Source organism: Lepisosteus oculatus, chromosome 7, assembly GCF_040954835.1.
Source record: "Lepisosteus oculatus isolate fLepOcu1 chromosome 7, fLepOcu1.hap2, whole genome shotgun sequence".
NCBI classification, from domain to species: domain Eukaryota; kingdom Metazoa; phylum Chordata; class Actinopteri; order Semionotiformes; family Lepisosteidae; genus Lepisosteus; species Lepisosteus oculatus.
The window spans coordinates 41,201,930-41,221,833 of record NC_090702.1 but is presented as its reverse complement, the minus strand read 5'-3'; the positions used below and the strand labels follow the sequence as shown (position 1 = coordinate 41,221,833).

The window sequence follows — 19,904 nt, the reverse complement described above, 5'->3', positions numbered from 1 at the left end:
AGGAACTGGCTCATCTCCACCACTTTTATTGGACACAGGCTGTAGAGAACTGGGTGATAGTCACAATTGTTTTGTTCATGCACAGCACTAGTCCCCAAGTTATATCATGGTTTAATTTTTCTTTTGAAAGGTAACTGAAGGAAAAACTAATCGTAATCAAACTAGAAATGTTTGGCTGCCTGGGTCCTGGTGTGTTGTTCTAAAGAACTAGAACAGGAGGGCATTGGCTGAACTCACCCAGAAGGGAGAGGGAGCAAGTTTGTCAACTCACACACAAGGGCTGGAGAGATGAAAGAGGAATTGTTTGAGCCCTATAGGTATTTCCCCCCCCCCCCCCCAAAGTGCAGTCAATTAGAATCCAGGCCAGTTGAAGGAATATCATTAAGACCACAGACTCCAAGAACTAGTGCAAGTACTTGTCTATGAAAGATGGAAAAACACGGCCATTGAAGAGGCTTACAGGGACATCTTCACATAGACACCGAACTACAGCACTTAATGCTGCCAGAAGAGGGAAGCATACAAAACAGTACACAAGGGAGTTCAGAACAAGGCCTTTATTCATACTACAGATTAGGCTTGGTATGCTGGATGTGAGGTCTAGATCTCCACACAGCCACCAACACCAGAGAACAGACCACAAGCACAGTGGAGGCAGCTACTACCAGCAGCCCATAGCTCAGGAACCGGGGTGCTGTGAAGAGAGGAGCTTTAGTGAGGGGTCAGACACAGGGAACAGGATCAGACACTCAGCCTCCATCCCCCTCCCTCACCTTCAGGATGGGAATCCAGCTGACCCAGAGCTGGAAGCTCAGATCCAACCAGGATCACTTCCCCACTGGACACCAGCACAGTTTCTCTGGAGGAGTCCTCTGCCACTTGAGCAACAGCTCTTCCTGCAAGAGGACAGGACAACAGCATCAGGAAAGGATACACACAGCAGACTGGCACACGAACGCCCTGTCCCCAGAGAACTCACTCCTCCTGCCACAGGTGGGCACACAGCGGTCAGTAACAGTCGGCTGGCACACTGCTGCACTACAGTGGATGAACACCTGGAGAGAGCAGAGCAAGGGTCACTGCACAGCCCAGGACCAGCCACCACCTCCTTCCCCACAAGCTGCTCCCTACCTTCTCCATCAGAGGCACCTGAGAGGCAGGATCCACAAAAGTGAACATCCGAATCATGAAGCGCTGGTAGTGCGTTGGGTACGGCAGCCCTGAGGAGCCACCCACAGGGATCAAGGTGGTCCAGTAGTCATCACCTCTGTAGGGACACCTGCAAGGACAGCAACAGGGAGGGTGAGTCCCACCACAAGGGGACACTGAGACAAGCCAGTCAGAGCCACAGGGGTCAGATTACCCAGCAACCAGAAGGCTCCAGCTGGGCTGGCTGAGAGGACTGGGAGTGGAAGTGGCCCAGCAGTCCCCCAGGGTCAGGACAATGTTGGGGTCAGCCCGGTTCAAGATGTGGACCTCCACATACACAGGATCTCGCAGCACCTTGGTCACAGGGTAGTCCAGGTCACTGTAGTAGGAGTCATACAGCTCTCCTGAGGACAAGAGCAGCAGCAGGGTTCGTAGAAGCCCCACACACTCGGCTCACACAGCCCAAGACCTGACAGCTACCTCTTGCAATCCTGAGCTCCACACGGAGAGGTCCTGGAGACACTGCCGGAGGGGGTGGGGAGACCGTGTAGACCACAGCCCGCACTGGAACAAGGTCATCGTCTGCATACCTGCACTGGAAGAACAGCCTGGAGAGAGAAGCAGGCAGTCATGGGATCCAGCAAGACCAGAGCACTCTGGGAAGCAGCAGCAGCTGCTGCTCACTCACTTGTAGAAACTGTCCCTTGTGATGGAGCCAGCAGGTCCCCCAATCACAGCAAATGTTGAGGACATCATGTTCTCATACACCACAGCACCACCTTCAATCTGGAGGAAGGACACATGAACAAGGTCAGGAATCGCCACAGGAACAACATCCTCAGCTGAAGGATCAAGCCCCTCACCTTCATGCTGGTGCCACAGGCACTGACTGGGAACTGGAACATGGCAAAGCCAGCAGTGGTGCCAACAGGGCCACAGGGGGCACTCCTGCCCCCCTGCAGGCTGACTGAATCCAGGCTCAGTGGAGGGCTGGTGGCATTCCTGGACACAACCACCACAAACTGGCCATCCCTGGTGCACTGGACAGTCACTGGAGGAAAGCAAGAGCTGGTAAACCAAGCCTGTTAAGCTCATCATAGAAGACGCTCAAGATCCAAAAACCCACCTTCATTCCCATAGTAACAGCGATTTTGGCTGGACGGATCAAAGCAGCAGTTATTAGCTTCACAGTCACTTTTACTGATAGTCAAGTTACCACATGCCATCTTGTCACTATCATTAACCAGGCACTTCTGCACCTGAGCTAAAGAACAATCCAACGATAGTAAAAACAACACAATGTACAACCCCATCCTCCCTCTGCTCATTGACCTTTCCATCGTGAAACTCGCCGAGGAACTGCAGACAAGCGGCGCTCAGCTCCTGAAATACGCGCTGCGCCCCGATTGGCTGAGGGCGGCGATTGGAGGGCTGTAGCGCGCGCACGAGGACTTCGGACACTCAGAGCGTCACTCGAGTCAGCTGATTAATCACGGAGCGTCCTGTTCGACTGGAACGAGCTATCGCGAGGGTTAGACTAATATCTCAACACGATGTGTTTGACCTCTTATTGAGTAATGAGCTGCATCTGTCTCTAAGCGCTCTGTGCCTTCAGCCGATTCAGAGAAGAACTGACGGTACAGAGGAGCGGTATAAACAGAGATGTGCAGTTTGGGATATTTTAGGTTGGTTCACTTTCTGGTTATATGCCTCCAAAAATCCGGTTTTCAGTTTTTAACTGATAGAAATACCAACATGTTTTCGTACACCATAACATGCTGCAAGAAAAGCATTTATTTGTACATTGTGAGTTGCTGGGTATAATAACACTGACCCACAGGTACTACACACTGGCTTCAATGTTGGCAGTGATATTCATGTGCAGATTTAAATAAAAGGGGCATACAGCTGCTCTTACAGTCATCCAAACGAGGAGTCTCTTGCATTGTCTTGGGAAAACAAGGCAGATGCATTACACTCCAAAAACATTTTGCTGGCACGTTCGGAGATTGTGACCGAGACAGACGAGCTGTTCTGTACAGTTGCGTTTTTCTGCCTGGTGTCATTCGTGTTCTACAGTTTTTCCCTAAACACTGAAACCAGCGACGTTTCGCAATTTCCCCCTGAAAGAGCAGAAGTCTAGCTTATAAATATGTGATGTTCATACACTACGTTAGCGTTCACGTTTGATCAATTACAATATTTTAACGAATATTTTTGCTAACAAAAATATAAACGAATGTTCTACTCAAAAACTATTGTGTTGGACAGCAGCTTCAAATGATAATAATAATAATAATAGCTTACACTTATATAGCGCTTTTCTGGACACTCCACTCAAAGCGCTTTACAGGTAATGGGGACTCCCCTCCACCACCACCAATGTGCAGCATCCACCTGGATGATGCGACGGCAGCCATAGTGCGCCAGAACGCTCACCACACATCAGCTATCAGTGGGGAGGAGAGCAGAGTAATGAAGCCAATTCATAGAGGGGGATTATTAGGAGGCCATGATTAGTAAGGGCCAATTGGAAATTTGGCCAGGACACCGGGGTACACCCCTACTCTTTTCGAGAAGAGCCCTGGGATTTTTAATGACCACAGAGAGTCAGGACCTCGGTTTTACGTCTCATCCGAAGGACGGCGCCTGTTTACAGTATAGTGTCCCCATCACTATACTGGGGCATTAGGACCCACATGGACCACAGGGTGAGCGCCCCCCTGCTGGCCCCACTAACACCTCTTCCAGCAGCGACCTTAGTTTTTCCCAGGAGGTCTCCCATCCAGGTACTGACCAGGCTCACACCTGCTTAGCTTCAGTGGGTTGCCAGTTGTGAGTTGCAGGGTGATATGGCTGCTGGCTTATCAATTTCAAGGGAAATGATCAATTTCAAGGGAACGGAGCACATTTTGGTTTTAGCGATTCCGTCCACATGGAGCATCACATGTCTAGTTTGCGATTAATGTCTGTATTCACTTTTATGAGGCGCTTTAGAATAGCAGTACTTTCAGATTGTTTTAAACTTGTACAGTTTAAACACAGTATCAGCCTTTGCCGTAAAGCCGGTGACACGGCCCCTTTTGGACCGTTATGTTGAGCAAGAAAAACCCAGACATTTTGCGCTTTAAACGAACACGTCGAAGAAAAGACAACTTCATTAAAGGGCACCGTTAATTACGGCAATAGGGAAAAGGCCATGGTGTGGTGGATTCACGTGTTTAGATACTGTAATCTTTTCCTTGGCCGTTTTCAAAGCCTATAAACCTGTTTATCTTTAAAATATGATTTGTGTCTAACTAATGTACAGCGCAAGTACAACACGCTTGATTTAGGATGCTGGGTACATATGCCGAAGCCTTTTACGTCGAGTTCACATACTGCTTTCCCAACGAAGTATTGGCGGTGCCGGTTTCTCCTCTTCGCGGAATAGGGGACCTTGGGAGATGCGAGAGTTGAGCAATTCATCCATTGCCTTAAAGGCATGGAGGGGCTCTCGTTCTGGCAGCCGACATCAAAGAACCCCTGCCTGTGGCGCCGTTTTAAAACCTGTACGATCCGATATGTCACAGCTCAGGCTGCTCCCGTTTCCTGAAGAGAGCCCTGCTTTTCCCGGGAAGAACGCAGACGCTGGACTCGGTCACTCCCAGCGTATTTTTTTTACTATTGATTTCAGTTGCTATGCTACAGTCTGGGAGAAGCAATACTGAACTGACACTTTCTACTCAACTGCTGGCTTGAGCAGCTGAGCACCCTCCGTGTGCAGAAGCAGGCATCCTAGACATTACCGCATTCACACCCGACTTCACCAGTCCCCAAAACCCCCCTTAGGAAAGAAGCAGCTCCGTACAAGAGACACTTTGCAAACCAGTTTATTCCTCATTCACATCAAGTCAGTTCATGGGTTTGTGTTGCTTTCTCCTGTGCAGGACTGTCCCCAGCAGAGCAGCACAGACCAGCCCCACAGCAGTCACCACACCAGCCAGGATCACAGCCTCCACAGGCAGGCCTGGAAAGAAAGCACAGAGGAGCCTCAGCAAGTGGGCACTGCTACAGAGAGGGGCCAGCTGACACGACAGCACCTCCTGCCAGTACCTGTGGCTTTGTCCTCCTCTGCTCTTAGCTGGGAGCTCCGGCCTTCTGCCTCCACTGGCCTCTCAGCAACCTGCTCTTGCAGCACAAACACGGGACCAACAGTGGCATCAGCTTCCCACTCAGGAGCTGCAACAGGAGCAGGACAAGCCTGGCTGTAGACCACTTCTTGACCCCCCACTACCCTGAGGAGATCCATGCCATGAGTGGCAGAGGAAGGGTGCCTTACCCCCTGTAGAGGCCAGGTCCCTCCTGCTCCTGCCACCCCAATACCTGGATCGTACACTTGGCACACAGCTGGAGTCACAGCAGCTGCAGACCTGGTCACTCCCATCCACTGATCTCCACCTACAGCAGGGACACAGGGTCAGAGCAGCTCCCTCACCTGAGCACCAGCTGGACACAGCAGCCCCCTGCCTCCTCACTGACCTGCTGCCCTCAGTGTAGCAGTCCTTGTTCAGGGAGTCCACACTCTGGGAAGCAGGAGTCACCTTCAGGTGGCAGGTGATGTAGATCTGCCAAGAGCACAAGTGGATCAAGCTACACCCTGGCCTCCATCTTGAGCTTGTAATGGACATGCTGTTTTAAGAACCTTCTGCTTTCATGGGTATCAGGATCAAGTACTCACTGAGCTCCTGGCATCCCGATAGAACCTGAAGGCATCCAGCTTCATCTGCAGCTTGGTGTCCTGGGTTCTTGGCATGAACTGCGAGCTGGAGCCTGTGGATTTGGCATCAGTCAGGCACCTGAAAGGAGAGAAGGCAGTGTAGAACTGGAGAGACGGCAGGCAGTGTTCACTAGCTCAAGCCATCCGAGGTCACACCCACCCTTTGTTCTCAATGAAGGAGTAGCTGGGGGTGGAGGTCTGGTCAGGGACCAAGGTGGCCACGCAGCTGTCCACAAAGAGCCGCAGAGGCTGGTGGTTGGCCTGGGTGACGGAGGCTTCGATGTTCAGGACGTCCCCCAGGTAGAACACATTGGAGGACCTCTGGGAGCGCCAGTCATCTGGATGAGAAGGGAACCCCCAATCTCAAGCACAGATCCTATTGATCCAGCTGCACTGGCTGTACAGTCACACCGTGCTTCATCTCAGGGGAGACCTACCACTCATGAGGCTCAGGGAGAAGTCCAGCAGATCCTCAGCAGACTTGGTGGAGGTGTAGGGGACCCAGGTGGGCTTCAGGGCATTGCTGCTCACATTGTGGAGCCTAGCAGACAGGAGGCAGGTGTCAGCAGGGAGTCAAGCTCCAGGCAGGCAGGCAGCCCTGCTGCTCCTCCAGGACTCACCTCATGTAGTGACACTCGATACCCACAACAGCACCATTAGTTCGCACTATGGGGGTGTTGGCCAGCGGCTTCGGGGTGTAGTTGAGAGAGAAGCTGTACACCAGTTGCTCGTCCACAGTCTAGACAGATCACAGATCCAGTCACCCAACTGCCGAGAACCCGAAGCTGCCCAACGGCAGAACCACTTACACTCAGCACACTGCGACACGCCTGCAGCTCAGCCTCGAAGATCAGGAGCTGCGCCGCGGTGTCCTGCCGGGTGACCGCACAGTCTCCCAGGCTGAGATCCGAAGCTTTGATCAGCTGCCCGGTGCCGAACAGGTCCGTCTTGACCTGCACCACGATCGTACTCTCCCCGCACTGCGCCGACACAGCCCGGATAACCTGCTGCTTCTGCTGCCGTGGCAGCAGAGGCGAGTCCAGAAAGGCGATCCCCTTGCGCCTGATGCCGGATTGGACGTTAGCGCGGGCGCGCCATTGCGCAGCATCACACAGAACTGCGAGAAACAGCAAGGTCAACAGCCGAAAGTCAAGACCACTAGGAAACCACATCTCGAAATGAAAACAACTCGCAAAACCACGATGCCTGCTGTTTGCGAGCTCCTTCTTTTTAAAGCCACCGAGACTTTCGCACGTGATGACGTTCAGGTTCGCAGAGTGAAGATTTTCACGAGGACCCGAACTCTGTCAGCTCACACGCAGGAGGACAGGATATTGAATCCACCCCGTGGAAAAGCCATTATAGTTCAAGTGAAGGAGGATCATGGAGACTCATTTCTCCTGAATAGACGGGTCATTGTTTACAGTGAATACTTACGGTTAAACACCGGGGTAAAGTTAGCTTGAAGTTCGAAAACGATTTTGGCACGCCTGTAGCGTTTTCACGACACCTCTTATGTCACCGAGCTATTGGCTTGTGAAAAGTATTCCCCTATCCCAGTGCATAGTGCCACATTAAATAGAAGCACGAGAAAAAGAGATTCAGAACGCAAAGCTGTGTCGGTCTTCTGTGTAAAAAATCGGTTTGAAAATCATGGGAGCTGTTTTTAATAAGAGTAAAGAATATTTGAATCTTTCTGCTGTCAGTATTGTGAATATAGTTGACCTTTACCTGAATGAAAACAGGACATAAAGAAAGGGTTTCAGAAATCAAGCAAAACGTTATTCCCGTGCTTACAGTCTGGGTAATTGGAGACTGCGCTTTTCTGCTTCCTATGGCGATATACGGGTTTTTCGCACGAAGCCGTATTGAGCAGTTATTTCTCGCGTTGTGGACGTGTGTACACAGCTGTCCCCCCGGGTTCCAGTTAGTGCGTAATTACGCATCGATGAAAAACCGGAGGTTTAAAAAAGATAATTAGCTCACTGATAGTTTGATGTAGAGGCTGTGGACATTTCCACAAGTCGTGGTCTTTAAAATGCATTTGGTTTGAAGGGGTGTTCTGTGCTTCCATTGCGAAGATATGGACAAAAGAATATTCGTGCGTGGTTCAAAAAAGTGATAAAAATGACAACATGAAGGCTGTTAAAACATTCACAATGTACTTGATACACAAAGCAAGTGTTTTCGTAACCCTAGGAGGTTTCGTGAAAGCGCTACAGGCGTGCCAAAATCGTTTTCGAACTTCCGGCTAACTTTCCCCCGGTCAGTTACACTAGGACACTGGCTGTATTTTGCGGAACGTACGTCTAATATTTCCTGTTAAGAGCTTTTGCCTGCTGACCACCAGATGTTGAGAATGATCTGATCAGAGGTGAACTAGTGAGTAAAGATAAGACCTGGTCCGAAAACGTCTCACTTTACATACAGTACATCATAAGATCTCATCATTGACTTCCTACTTAAATGTCTTATTGTTATATACCTACTGTTATTCATTAAAAATTTTATTTCTAAAACCTTCTAAATCAGCGAACTTTACTTCCTCGTTTATTTTCGTCGGAGTGTTTCTCCTTTTTGGCGGTTGATATGTACAGTATTATGAGAAGGATCAGATGATGCCAGGAGAAGGTGTGGGAAGGCTCCCAGATGTGATCAGCTGTTAATCCGTGTCAGGAGCAGTTTATAAGATGCATCCATTCTTTAACGGGGGTCTCCAGCCCTGGTCCTAGAGAGAACTCCTGTCTCTAAATCTTACTACTTCTAAATAGTCTCTAAATTTCTTAATTTAACAGGTCATCTGTTTAATTGACCATAATGCAATTGTTCTTTATCTTTAGAAACTGGGAATTTATAGGGAGCTGCAACACTATTTTTATTTTTAGAAAGAATCGGCATTGATGAATGCATTTCAAACCACAATGAAAGTAAAATGTACATGGGAACATGTAAAACCTCTAATGTACATCCCAAAGTGACAAAACTTCCAATTCTGCACAGTGCCATATTCTATGATCCAGAATGAGGCAACAAAAGTTCCAGTGATGTGAAGCGGCCTTATGACACCGTAAACAAAAAAGGCTTGTAAATACATCTCTTTTAACCCAACAGAAATATTGCTTTAAAGATCACATCGGAACATTTCTGCAGTGAGTACTTATTTGCTCCTACATTGCAGTACATTAGTTATTACAGTAACTAGTGAGCAGGAAGGGCGGCTTCACGTCACTGTTTGCGCAAACTCTCACTCACCTGTGGCGAGACCAGTGGTGCTCGATGACATGGTGACCATACAGTACTTTGACAATGTTTAGAATTTTGTGTTTAATTTGGAATTTGTAAAATTTAGCGATACCATCAATACATTTATTTTGTTACCGAGATTTAATAACCAGTCTGAGAAATTGGGACTGCAGTTCCCCTTTAATGGTGATCTACAAAACCTGCCAGACCAGATTGGGAGATCCCCTCTTTCACTAGACTGCTAGGTGAGATCAAGGTAATATCCTGTTTAGAAGAGTAGTTGAAGTGAATTCATTTTACCCTTCTGAATTATGGGATACCATAATTTATGTTAACTAGTGAACGGGAACTAGGATGGATTTTTTTGTTATTGTGTTGGTGATGCAGGTAGAACATTTAAGTCACTTTTGCCTAGATGATGCTACTTAAAAATAACAGAATTAGAGAGTAGAGAGTTGCTTCCTATTGGGCTGCATGTACAGTTATATCATTTGTTTTAAACTAATAGGAACATCTGTGCTGTGGTTGTTGTTTTATCTTATCATCACATTAAGTATGATTCTACATAACTTACCAACTATCAGATTACCATTTTGATCTTTTTGAGCAAAGCACTTTTACCGTTTGTTATGAAGAGAACTTAAACTCTGTATATAGTTTGTAAAATTATGGTAAATGCAGATAATATATAAGACAGTAATACATTCCAGGTCTGTAACAATTATGATTAAAAGCTTATTTAATGCATGATTATATAAATTATGCTTACCTTATGAAAAATGTCTCATTTCAATCTTTTGAAGTACTAGCATAGATTAATCCTTTTCATAGTTTTACTCACCTTTTATTTTCTAAGCTAAAACTCAGTTATTTCAATGAAATGAATGCATTTTTAAACAGATAAGGCTGTGCATAGGTTTAAAATTTCTATGTTGGGTAATGGTATTATATGAATTCAGGAAAGCATTTGTGCATTTCATACTGTGAGTTTCATACTGTTGAGAATGATCACTGTTATTTTTATGTTTCCATATTACTGACTTTCATATCATCTCCTAGAGTGCTACAGTACTGCAGATTTAGGTACCTTTAAATCACCACTTGCTCAAAAGCCTGTTGACCATTCTAGTCCTGTGAAAAACTGGTCATTGTGCAACATGGTTCATGAGAAATGAAAACAAGAGCAATCCATGGGTTTATAGCTGCACTTTAAGGGTAAAAATGTACATAAAGTATCCCGAGTGGAAAATGTTTTTATGTACTGTATACCACTCCACCTCATTAAATTGTGTTCCTAAGAGCTGGTACTGTAGGTCCACCCCCTGTGGCAAATACAGCAGCAATACACTGGTTTCACTACATGGTCACAGATGTCAGAGCAGAAAAAGAACCACTCACTGGGTTTCCTGACAAGACTCGAGTCCCTTTGGTTCAGTAGCTTCTTGAAACCCAAGTTGTGCTTGCCTTTTTTCCCCTCAACCACTCACTGGCTGTAAACTGTTGAGGCTGTCTGAATTGACAAAGCAACCAGGTCTGCTGTTGCCTTCAGCATCAGACCTCTTTCTCAAAACACAACACAATGAGGAAAAAAGGATGCTCAAGTACCAATTGACCTTGTCAGGAATCATGTGACCCATCAATCGACTTGGGTCATTCCCATTTCCTTGGGCACTTCCATTGCTTAATTCCTTTGGAATATACTGGTATCATATTCCCATAGGACAATAAATACATGTATATGTTACTTAAATAAAAGTTAACCATCTTAACCAGTTAATTTATACATTTACCAGTTATAAACGTAGAACAGTTAGTAATATTAGACGTGAAATTATAACTTAACCAGATAATCCACAAATTTACAAATTTTAATTCTTTCAAATTAACTTTAACATATATACACATAGGAACACGTAATAGGTTTATTCCATGCTGAAAAGAGAAGAAAGAAAACACAACGTTTCAGCTGTGGAACCTTCTTCGGGTGTCCACAGACGAAACGTTGCATTTTCTTTCTTCTCTTTTCAGCATGAAATAAACCTATTACTTGTTCCTTTGCAGCCTACGCATGCTGACGCAGCTACCCACCGGAACTATATATACACATATACATGAAGTTAAATAAGTATATAAACACTTTATAGCATACATGCCCCTTTTTTCTTTGGTAGCAATAAAAATAAACTTTTTAAAGTCTTCTGCTTCCAAAGCTTTAGCACAGCCCAGCAGTCCTTAAACAGTCGCTCTTAGAATGTGTATAATTTCTACAAGTGCATTTAATGAGTAACTTGAGAGAGAGCACTCACATACTGGACAGTTTTAAGAAATATGTTTGGATGGAAATTAATTTTTGCTTTGCGATGTATTTTTTTTCCCCCAAAATAAAATACTCACATTCTGGTCAAAGATGTTATATTGCTGCACGAGCTATTTTTCTCTTCCTAAAGACACTGGAAGAAAAGACCAGCACAAGCCTCCCACTTTGTTTAATGGCTTGGTTGATACCAAATACAGCACAAACACATGCAACTTGTGTTCTACTCAGGACAGACATTAGTGTTGCTAAGATTCACATAATATCAGTGCATCTGGTCCGCAACCAATAAACAATCTTAGCAGATTTGTCAAAAAATACAGTTTTCTTTGATGACATTCAGGAAATTCTGTAAGAGGAATTGGTGGATCAGCACCATTCCTAAAGTATCTAGACATGGTTGTCAAAACACATTCAACTGTTCAGTGACCTTGAAACTGTAGCAATACATTCAATATCCTGGTCCCAGAGATGTACCTGAGAATTCTGTACTTGCTGTGAACACCGAGCAGCCTTCTGCACCCATGTGAACATTTCTAAACTTACTTTAGAGTTTTTCTATAAATTACTTCTCATTAAGTAATAACTTTGGGGAGACTTTACTAGTTGAACAAACTAGACATATTCTCTTACTCTGATTCCTGAGCCCGTTATTCATTCTCCCTCATTGAATAAATTAAGAAAAATAAAACCATTAAAAGCCAAATGCTTCCTAGGGGCTGTGGTAACAAATGTGACAAGGTCTTGGGCGCAGTGTTTTGACACAATGCTGACTAATCCTGAATAACAGAACTGTGCGTTATAACAGGTACTGTATTTCCATGTTGAGAACGGGTGCCACAGGCCTTGAATTTTTGGACGGTTAAAAACCTACAATGTGTGCACTGATTATGAAGTGTAGCCCAGAGATGCTGTTTTTCATTATCAGCGTCTGTTGGGTTAGAAGAAAACCTGCTGGCAGTGAAGTCACCAGGAGTTCGGAGACCTCCTCTTCAGCAGACGCCCCACAGGGCTGCTGTGGACAAGTGATGTAAGTCGGCGCAGTGGTTCGGTGATCTTGGAACGCTGCCCTAACAGCGGCTCTTCCTCGTCATTGGGGGGGGGAAAAAAAGCCCAAAAGACAAAAACGGAGGAAGAAGAAAAATGCTAAATTCAATTACAAACAACCCCAAAAAACCCAAGCAGGTATTTTCTTTTAGACGTATATCAATAAATAACATACAAAATCTTAAAATAAATATCCTGCTGGACAGTTCTCCGTGAAGTCCTTAATGCTCCGAGTCTTCTCTTGGCCACCCCAGCTCTTCGCCCTCCCCCCCGCCCTCCTCCTCCTCGTCTCCGAAGGTCTGCTCCTGCATGCAGGAGAACGCGTGAGACCTGGCCGCCACCTGGGCAGCCAAGGCCGAGCTGAAGCTTACGGCCGAAGAGCCGTGCAGTCCCGCCAGCCTCTCCTTCACCGTGGCAGGCGGCGGCTTCCCCGCCGGAGAGCCAGGGCCGTCAGCTGCCTCCGTGACGCCGCCCCCCCCCTCCGAGCTGTCGTACTCGAGGCACGGGGCTTCCCCGGCACTGGCAGGGGCCCGCTGCTCTTGTGCCGGGCCGTGCCGGGTCTCTTCCCGCTCCGCCCGCCCACAGCAGTACTCCGTCTCCGTGTCTAAGGGGCTGGGGGCCGACTGTCTCTCGTGTCCTCCTGACGCCACGTGATTATCCTGGCCGCTCTCTCGCTCGTGTGAGTCCGTGTCCAGAGGGGGGGCCGAGATACCGTCGAGGTCTGAGCTCCCCACAGGAACCGGAGGCTTCAAGACCGCTGAAAGACAAGCGCCAGGAAACTTGCCAACACCACAGTCGTATTCCTGACCCTCCTGCACGCCTCTTCTAATGCCATTAGGCTGCAAGCTGTGCACAGGCCTGCAGGGCTCAAACGCGGGCTAGCACTGCTCCAGTCTGCTCCGTGATGCAGGCTGCCAGCAGATATGTTTGCTACATAAACTGGGAAGAAAGCTGGCATGTTCAGCCATGTCTACGGTTATGAAAAGTCATCTACATGGCGGCATATGGCCTCCGGTCGCTGTGTAATCCTTCTTGAAGGAACGAGTAGTGTACACGGTAGTGATGATCTAGTATAACAATACAACAACTGCCTGTTTGTTACATTTTCCATTTTAAACATATTTCCTAAAACTAAAGGACACATAGAATTCAATACAATTATCCCAGTATGTGTGAAAATTAAGGTGGTGAGCATTTAGAACTGAAAAGCATATAGGCCATTTCTTTCCACAAAGGGTTGTGAGTGTCTGAGATAAGTTTCCACTACAACACTGAAACAGAGTCCCTTGAATGGTAAAGAAAAACTTGGGCCAGATCCTGATGTCAACTATTAGCAAACCAATAAGTGAGATGGGCTAAACACCTAACTGGGGTAAAACCCCTCATTTCCTCCACAGAAAACCTAATTTTGTCTGATATTTCCAATTACTCTGCCTTGGTGCTCCTGAGGGACAGATGTCTACAGTGGGGATTATTCTTACATGCACATAATGAAATAGACTACAATCTGAAAACAAAACAATGACCAAACAGAAGTATGTTTGTGAGGAACATATATGAACTCCACACTGCTCTCTGAATATTATAGCTCTCCGCAGTGCAGAAAAACACACAGAACTGCTTCTTAATTAAAAGATCCGAATGCTGTGAATTTAAATTACATGTACAGCATTTGTTTACTTGCTTTCAACAGTTTCTTTACAATCCCTGTTGTTCTTGGATGAGTCATTGAAAATGAGCACACTGACAGTGGTGGTGCCTTCTTTTCTGTCAGTTATACATAAAACATAGCATTAAAGATTAAACACTTTCCACTCTCTGTATCATTTCAGAGACATTTAATTATTCTCCCTCAGCTAAACCCTCAATTCTAAATTAGCTCCATTAAGAAATATTCACAGACTACCATTAAGGTTGGATTTATAGTTAGAACTTTCACATGATCCTGCATCACCACAGTCCTTACAGCTGGAGGTGGTGAGTATAAAATATATTTAAAAAAAAACTAAGATGCCATACAAAGTGGGGAATAGTTTTTGTAGACTTCATTTTTGTTCTTTCACAGATTACTTCATTAGTAAAGGCACCCAATTCTAAGCAAAAAACTTCTACGTAGTTGAAGTTCCTGCAGTATTCCACTTACCTTGGTCGCTGAACAGCAGCTGTTTCCATTTCTGCCTCTCAGCCTCTGACGCTCGCAGCCCCAGCACAGATTTGAGCTCCTGCAGGACCCTCTTGGACTCCTCGCGCTCCTTCTTCTGCCTTTCCCTCTCCTCTGGAGACAGGAAGTCAAACAGGCTGCCGTGGTGCTCTCCGTCAGAGTCGGAATCCTCCACATAGGCTTCGAGTTCCTGACACGACAGAGCACAGATGTCACTCATAAACCAGGTGAATAAAGGCACAGCGCACGGGGTGTTATCTTAAAGGAGCTCCCGATCTAGAGAGAAGCCTTCTGAGGAAGAGAACACTTCTACAGGCTCTGGATTCAGCTTGGACTCATTGCCTGCATGTCCTCAATTGAAATGTTTCACCAACAAAATCGCTTCCCACTGTTACTGCTGAGAAAGCCGGTTGTCTGAGAAACAGGCCACGCAGTTAAAGCTATGAGTTTAACTGAAAAGTGTCAAAGACAGCAACTGCCAGTCCAAAAGTGGGTTTAACTTCAAGCACAGGATGAAACGTATAAATATGTTAAAAATGGGAACAAATTAATTCCCATCTCTTGACCTGCCTATAATTAAGAGAGGAACAAGTAATAGGTTTATTCCATGCTGAAAAAAAGAAGAAAGAGAACACAACGTTTCGGCCGTGGAGCCTTCTTCAGGTGTGTTCTCTTTCTTCTTTTTTTCAGCATGGAATAAACCTATTACTTGTTCCTTTGCAGCCTACGCATGCTGACGCAGCTACCCACCTGAACTACTATAATTAAGAAATACCTTTATAATTTTTCTTTAAGATAGATGAAGCATAGACAGAGGTAATTGTTTCATAAAACACATTTTCATTCAGCTATACAGAACAACGTGGAACAATGCTTTATAGTGCCTTGAGCTCATGAAGTAATAAAACCAATATTCTGAGAAACAGGTGCCACCAAAATCCCAAGTATGCTTATGATCCGAAACCTCACGGAGGCAGCAGGTAAAAGAATGGTTCCCTAACTGCACAGTGTGTGTGGCAAGCAAGTGGACAGTGGCCTGTGACGGACTGGAGGGGAGAGACATACAGTACCTGCTCCTCTGGGACAGGGTCCCTGTCCTCTATCTGCGCAACAGGCTGGGCCGCAGGAACGATCGGCGAAACCTGGCTCTTCTCAGGAGATTCGTTCTTTTCTGCAGCAAAAATGATGTTTTAGGTTAGCTCAAATTTTTACTTTACAATTTCGACAGCAATGGTTCTTAAATGTAAAATGTACTTTTCCTAAACAGAAAACGGCCCTCCAGTGGGCTTCATCAAACAACCCCTCTCTGGACCTGCCTATAATTCAGAAATACCTTTATATTTTTTCTTTAAGATAGATGACGAATAGACAGATGCAAATTGAGCAATGGCATTAATGCCATATGGGTTCCTGAGGAAAAGTGAAAACATACGGATGAACTAATATTAGTAACACTCAATGCTTTATGCTACAACAGGCCTAGATTTCAAGCAAAGACCCTAGAGGGATGAGCCTGCATCTGCAGCATATAGCCGGCCATAGCCCTGCAGAAATAAGATTCAGAAATAATTAAATACCGGTTATTTCAGGCACTTCTCTTGACTGGTTGTTCTCCCATCTCTCACTACTCCTTTCAGGATTTGTAGTGTGGTTTCTTTTCTGCTTACACTCTCTTTTGGTGTTGCCCAAGGGCCTGTACTAGTTCCCTTCTTTTTCCTTTCTATACTTGCCATCTGTTTTTCTTAGTTTCTCACATGGCTTCTCTTAATACTTCTATGCTGAAGATCTAGATATCTGTTTCCTTCTCAACTCTGAACTTTGAAACATCTGTGTCCCCATCTATCTGCATACACTGACCTTTAAGTTTAAATAAGAGAATATTTTTAAATATTAAGCAGATGCTTAAATAATAACCTCCGATTTAATCGTACGTTATTAGTACAAGTCTCCAATGTTATATTTTTAAATAAAAAGTTACAGAGGTGGCAATTTAGCATTTTGCCTAGTATACTAGTACTTACAGTTTACAGGACTTATCATAAATTACAGGCTTTACTTTAAATGGCAGATATGCCTCCATCACAGTTACAGGTCTTACTCAGGCATAACCAGCACTGAGACCTCTGAGATCAACAGGCTCAGATTGCCATTCAACACAACTATGCATGTCACACTAATTTAAAATCTGGACAAAGTGTTCATGCCATCTACAGAGTGCTGATAATGATAAGTCACCTAGACTGAATTTATCGGGGTTAGCAGAAACAACACTGGGAAAAAGACCCTGGAAAAAAGGAACACTCAACTCAAGCAAGAAGGATTATAAATCATGTATTCAACTGCTGCTCATGACAATTATATCACTGAATAAAATCATGTGGGGCGTCTAGAGCACCTGCATACACAGAAACATGTTATTTAAAATTCCCATTCAAAGAAGCCTCTGCCAAATGTCAGCAGAATGCCTTGTGAAACCATGACCCACTCACCATTTCAAAGGGGCCCCAATACATTAGCTTATCTCTCCCCGACTGGTAAGGAAGAATTTTACAATGCACCAAGGGGTGAGTCACTGCTGCATTGTTCTGTAGACTTAAAGACGCATTCACATAACAAAACTAATACAAAAGGGACTGCGTAATTCTGCTGTGTAATAGACAATTCAGTGAACTTTAAGCACAGGATTCCTGCGGATAACCCATTGAACGCACAGAAGGGTTTAGAAGCGTGACTTCACTGTTTGTTACTTGCAAAGACTGCACATACTTTCTAAGATATATGGCTTCCTATTACTCTGCCAGTCTGAAAGTCATTTTTCATGTTTAGCAGAAGGTAAACACGGGACTGGATGTTTTATGTGTAAAACCACACCCTCTGTAGGGCTAAAAAGGCAAATAAAAAAGCACATCTTTAACCTTAAACCACAAAGGTATCTAAGTAAATAACTATTCAATCTTACGATCACTTGAATAAGAATCCTGTCACCACTATATACTTTATTTCAACATAACCTTTTAGAACTTGTCTTTCTACACAGAATGTTCTCATCAGAAGCCGTCTAGGGGGCCAGTCTGAATGTGACACCCAGTTCAAATCGCATTTCAATTGAAAGGTTCAGTGACTTTGCTGTACTGTACTGATGCATGGCCAAGTTTTTTTTTTTCTGTAGCAGGTTTAAAACAATCTGACATGTACTGACAGAGAAGAGGAACATTAGGTCTACAAATGTGGGAACCAAGATCTAAAACTAAACTGATTTCTCTGATGCTTTTATCCAATTCAAATTTCATGTGTATCCATTTATACAGATATGCCCGTGAGCAATGTACTGCACTAAGACTGCTTTGCCTATCGGTCATGTCCTCCAGGGATCTGAAACCATGACCTTCCAGTTAAAAGTTCAAAGCTACTGTATAACCACTACTCCACACTGCTGTCTTATGCGGCACAGTGCAAAAGGAAGCCATCAAGTAAAAATAGCATCTTCTGCCAATGTGTACAAACTGAGTCGTACCCTCTCGGCTATGTCCCTTCAGCGCAGGAGAGTCCAATCCTGGTGTTTCTACAGGTTTTCATTCCAGCTCAGCACTTAAGAAGCTTAACCAGCTCATTACTGGTTTATGGGGCCAATTTAACGGTCAACGGTTCAGGTGCTGGTGCTTTAAAGAGACCTAGGAAATCTGCAGGCCCTCCAGGACCAGGACTGCCCACCCCTGCTGTGTGTGGTAAGGACCTGTGCAGTTGGTGGCCCTGCGCATCATCTTGTCCACCTGGGCCACTGCCTCCTCCCAGCAGCTGGAGCTGGCCTGCATATGGGGCTGGATGAGCCGGAGCTTGTTCTGCAGGTCCTGGTAGCCGGCGCATGTCATCTCTGCAGGCTCTCGCAACACCATCAGCTTCTCCAGCTCGTCCTCCAGGATGATCACCCTGCAGGCAGACGGGGCAAACTGGGTAACAGAGTAGCTGCTGAATTGCACTGAGCCCTCCAGTGCCACTCTCAAGTTCCAGCCCTTAAAAATACAGGATTATGAAGGCTTAACCTTCACTGCTAGATCTTCAGGGTTATTATGAAATGCTCTGGGATCAATGGTTGGTGGTAGAAAAGTGGCCAAAATACACACAAGCTGTTGCTTATACATATTCTGTATATACAGTATACTTAAAATGTTAAACTAACAAACGAGTTCTTACTCATTATGCAGTCTAACACGTATTACAATGTAGCACGTGTTTGCGTCAAGCACTCAAAGAAATGTGCCGGGTGCACACTGTATTGAAATTCAGATGACTTCCAGCTATAAAGACAGCAGATTAAACTCTACATCGGGGGCGTCCCGTGTGGCCCGATTGACAAAGGTGCTTGTCTGACCTCTGTGATCACGGATTCCTGTCTGGGTCGTGTTGCTAGTGGACTGTGGCCAGGAGTGCCTACACTGAAGGCCGTGTGGAATTTACTGGTTCCCAGTAACACAGTTACCCCTGTGGCCCGAGGAGGTGCCTGGAGGCAGGTGGTACTGTCGGCGAGGGTTCCCCCGCTCCTCCAACTGTTCGAAAGACAACCGGCTCAAAGGCGGGTGGATCGGAGGGCTCTGCAAACGCTTCCTCCTTCTTCCCCACGTGGGGTCGTGGGAGCTGGGAGCTCAGAGCCGAGGCGCGAAAAGACACGCGACTGGCCATTCCAAAATTATCTGTGTACGATAAAAACAACTGCCAATTCTTCACTTCTATATAAAACTCTGCGCTGTCTGAAGTCGGGCAAGGATACTGTTTTCCCAAGAGGATCTGTGAAAGAGCGCAATAAGTAACTGCACTCGGCTGATCGAACCACACACAGATGGCTGAAGGCACACGAGATGGGTAAGGCCAGCAGACGTACTCGTTGAGCAGGGCTTTCAGATGCAGCTGCAGGCTGCGAATGGCGGTGTACAGGCTGTTGAGCTCCCGGCACTTCTGCCTGACTCTCCCAGCCTGCTCAGGGCCTCCCTTGGGCAGGTGCTGGGTCTCGAAGTAGCGGTGGAAGTCGTAGCTGCGGCGCAAGTCCCCGAGGCAGCCGGTCAGCGTGCGCCGGAGGGGGTCCGTCACCTCCGACACGGCCTGGTGCATCAGGCAGAAGTCCGGCTGCTCCTGCTTCTGGACGGGCGACAGCAGCAGCGCCATCCGGCGGAAGAACTCCGAGCTCTGCCCCACCCACAGCTGGAAAAGCACCTTTCCACACAGCAGTGAGAGAGGAG

At 46.0% G+C, this 19,904-nt stretch overlaps 3 protein-coding genes across 5 annotated transcripts in view; all 3 read right to left on the bottom strand.

Moving 5' to 3' along the window:
• Nucleotides 1-542: 542 nt before the first annotated feature.
• LOC138240768 (zona pellucida sperm-binding protein 4-like) lies at nt 543-2,504 on the bottom strand. The gene is made up of 9 exons (XM_069191976.1): nt 2,276-2,504; nt 2,013-2,200; nt 1,838-1,935; nt 1,630-1,757; nt 1,364-1,553; nt 1,132-1,279; nt 980-1,055; nt 774-896; nt 543-694 (listed from the first exon to the last, which is right to left on the bottom strand). Exons 1-9 carry the CDS (start codon nt 2,487-2,489, stop codon nt 567-569), a joined length of 1,293 nt encoding a protein of 430 aa, XP_069048077.1. The 5' UTR covers nt 2,490-2,504; the 3' UTR covers nt 543-566.
• Nucleotides 2,505-5,005: 2,501 nt separating this feature from the next.
• On the bottom strand, nt 5,006-7,095 carry LOC102696752 (zona pellucida sperm-binding protein 3-like). The gene is made up of 9 exons (XM_069191975.1): nt 6,718-7,095; nt 6,529-6,647; nt 6,346-6,449; nt 6,069-6,246; nt 5,870-5,987; nt 5,671-5,756; nt 5,471-5,589; nt 5,245-5,370; nt 5,006-5,158 (listed from the first exon to the last, which is right to left on the bottom strand). Exons 1-9 carry the CDS (start codon nt 7,078-7,080, stop codon nt 5,043-5,045), a joined length of 1,329 nt encoding a protein of 442 aa, XP_069048076.1. The 5' UTR covers nt 7,081-7,095; the 3' UTR covers nt 5,006-5,042.
• A 4,525-nt stretch (nt 7,096-11,620) lies between these two features.
• The window catches only part of vezt (vezatin, adherens junctions transmembrane protein), a 32,356-nt gene continuing 24,072 nt past the window's right edge, over nt 11,621-19,904 (bottom strand). For all 3 annotated transcript variants that reach the window (XM_069192511.1, XM_069192513.1, XM_069192514.1), the window contains exons 8-12: nt 19,550-19,878; nt 18,407-18,600; nt 15,744-15,844; nt 14,656-14,863; nt 11,621-13,269 (exon numbers count right to left, since the gene is read on the bottom strand). In XM_069192511.1, coding sequence (XP_069048612.1) covers nt 12,734-13,269; nt 14,656-14,863; nt 15,744-15,844; nt 18,407-18,600; nt 19,550-19,878 — 1,368 coding nt within the window. In that variant the 3' untranslated portion in view covers nt 11,621-12,733. The remainder of the gene's footprint in view (nt 13,270-14,655; nt 14,864-15,743; nt 15,845-18,406; nt 18,601-19,549; nt 19,879-19,904) is intronic.

Coding starts and splice junctions, on each gene's coding strand:
- LOC138240768 (XM_069191976.1), bottom strand. CDS start 2,489: ATGGAAAGGTCAATGAGCAGAGGGAGGATGGGGTTGTACATTGTGTTG. Junction 1,758..1,837: donor ACAAGGGACAGTTTCTACAA/GTGAGTGAGCAG, acceptor TTCTCTCTCCAG/GCTGTTCTTCCAGTGCAGGT. Junction 695..773: donor GCTGGATTCCCATCCTGAAG/GTGAGGGAGGGG, acceptor CTCTCTTCACAG/CACCCCGGTTCCTGAGCTAT.
- LOC102696752 (XM_069191975.1), bottom strand. CDS start 7,080: ATGTGGTTTCCTAGTGGTCTTGACTTTCGGCTGTTGACCTTGCTGTTT. Junction 5,988..6,068: donor TCCTTCATTGAGAACAAAGG/GTGGGTGTGACC, acceptor CTCTCCTTTCAG/GTGCCTGACTGATGCCAAAT. Junction 5,371..5,470: donor GGACCTGGCCTCTACAGGGG/GTAAGGCACCCT, acceptor CTCCTGTTGCAG/CTCCTGAGTGGGAAGCTGAT.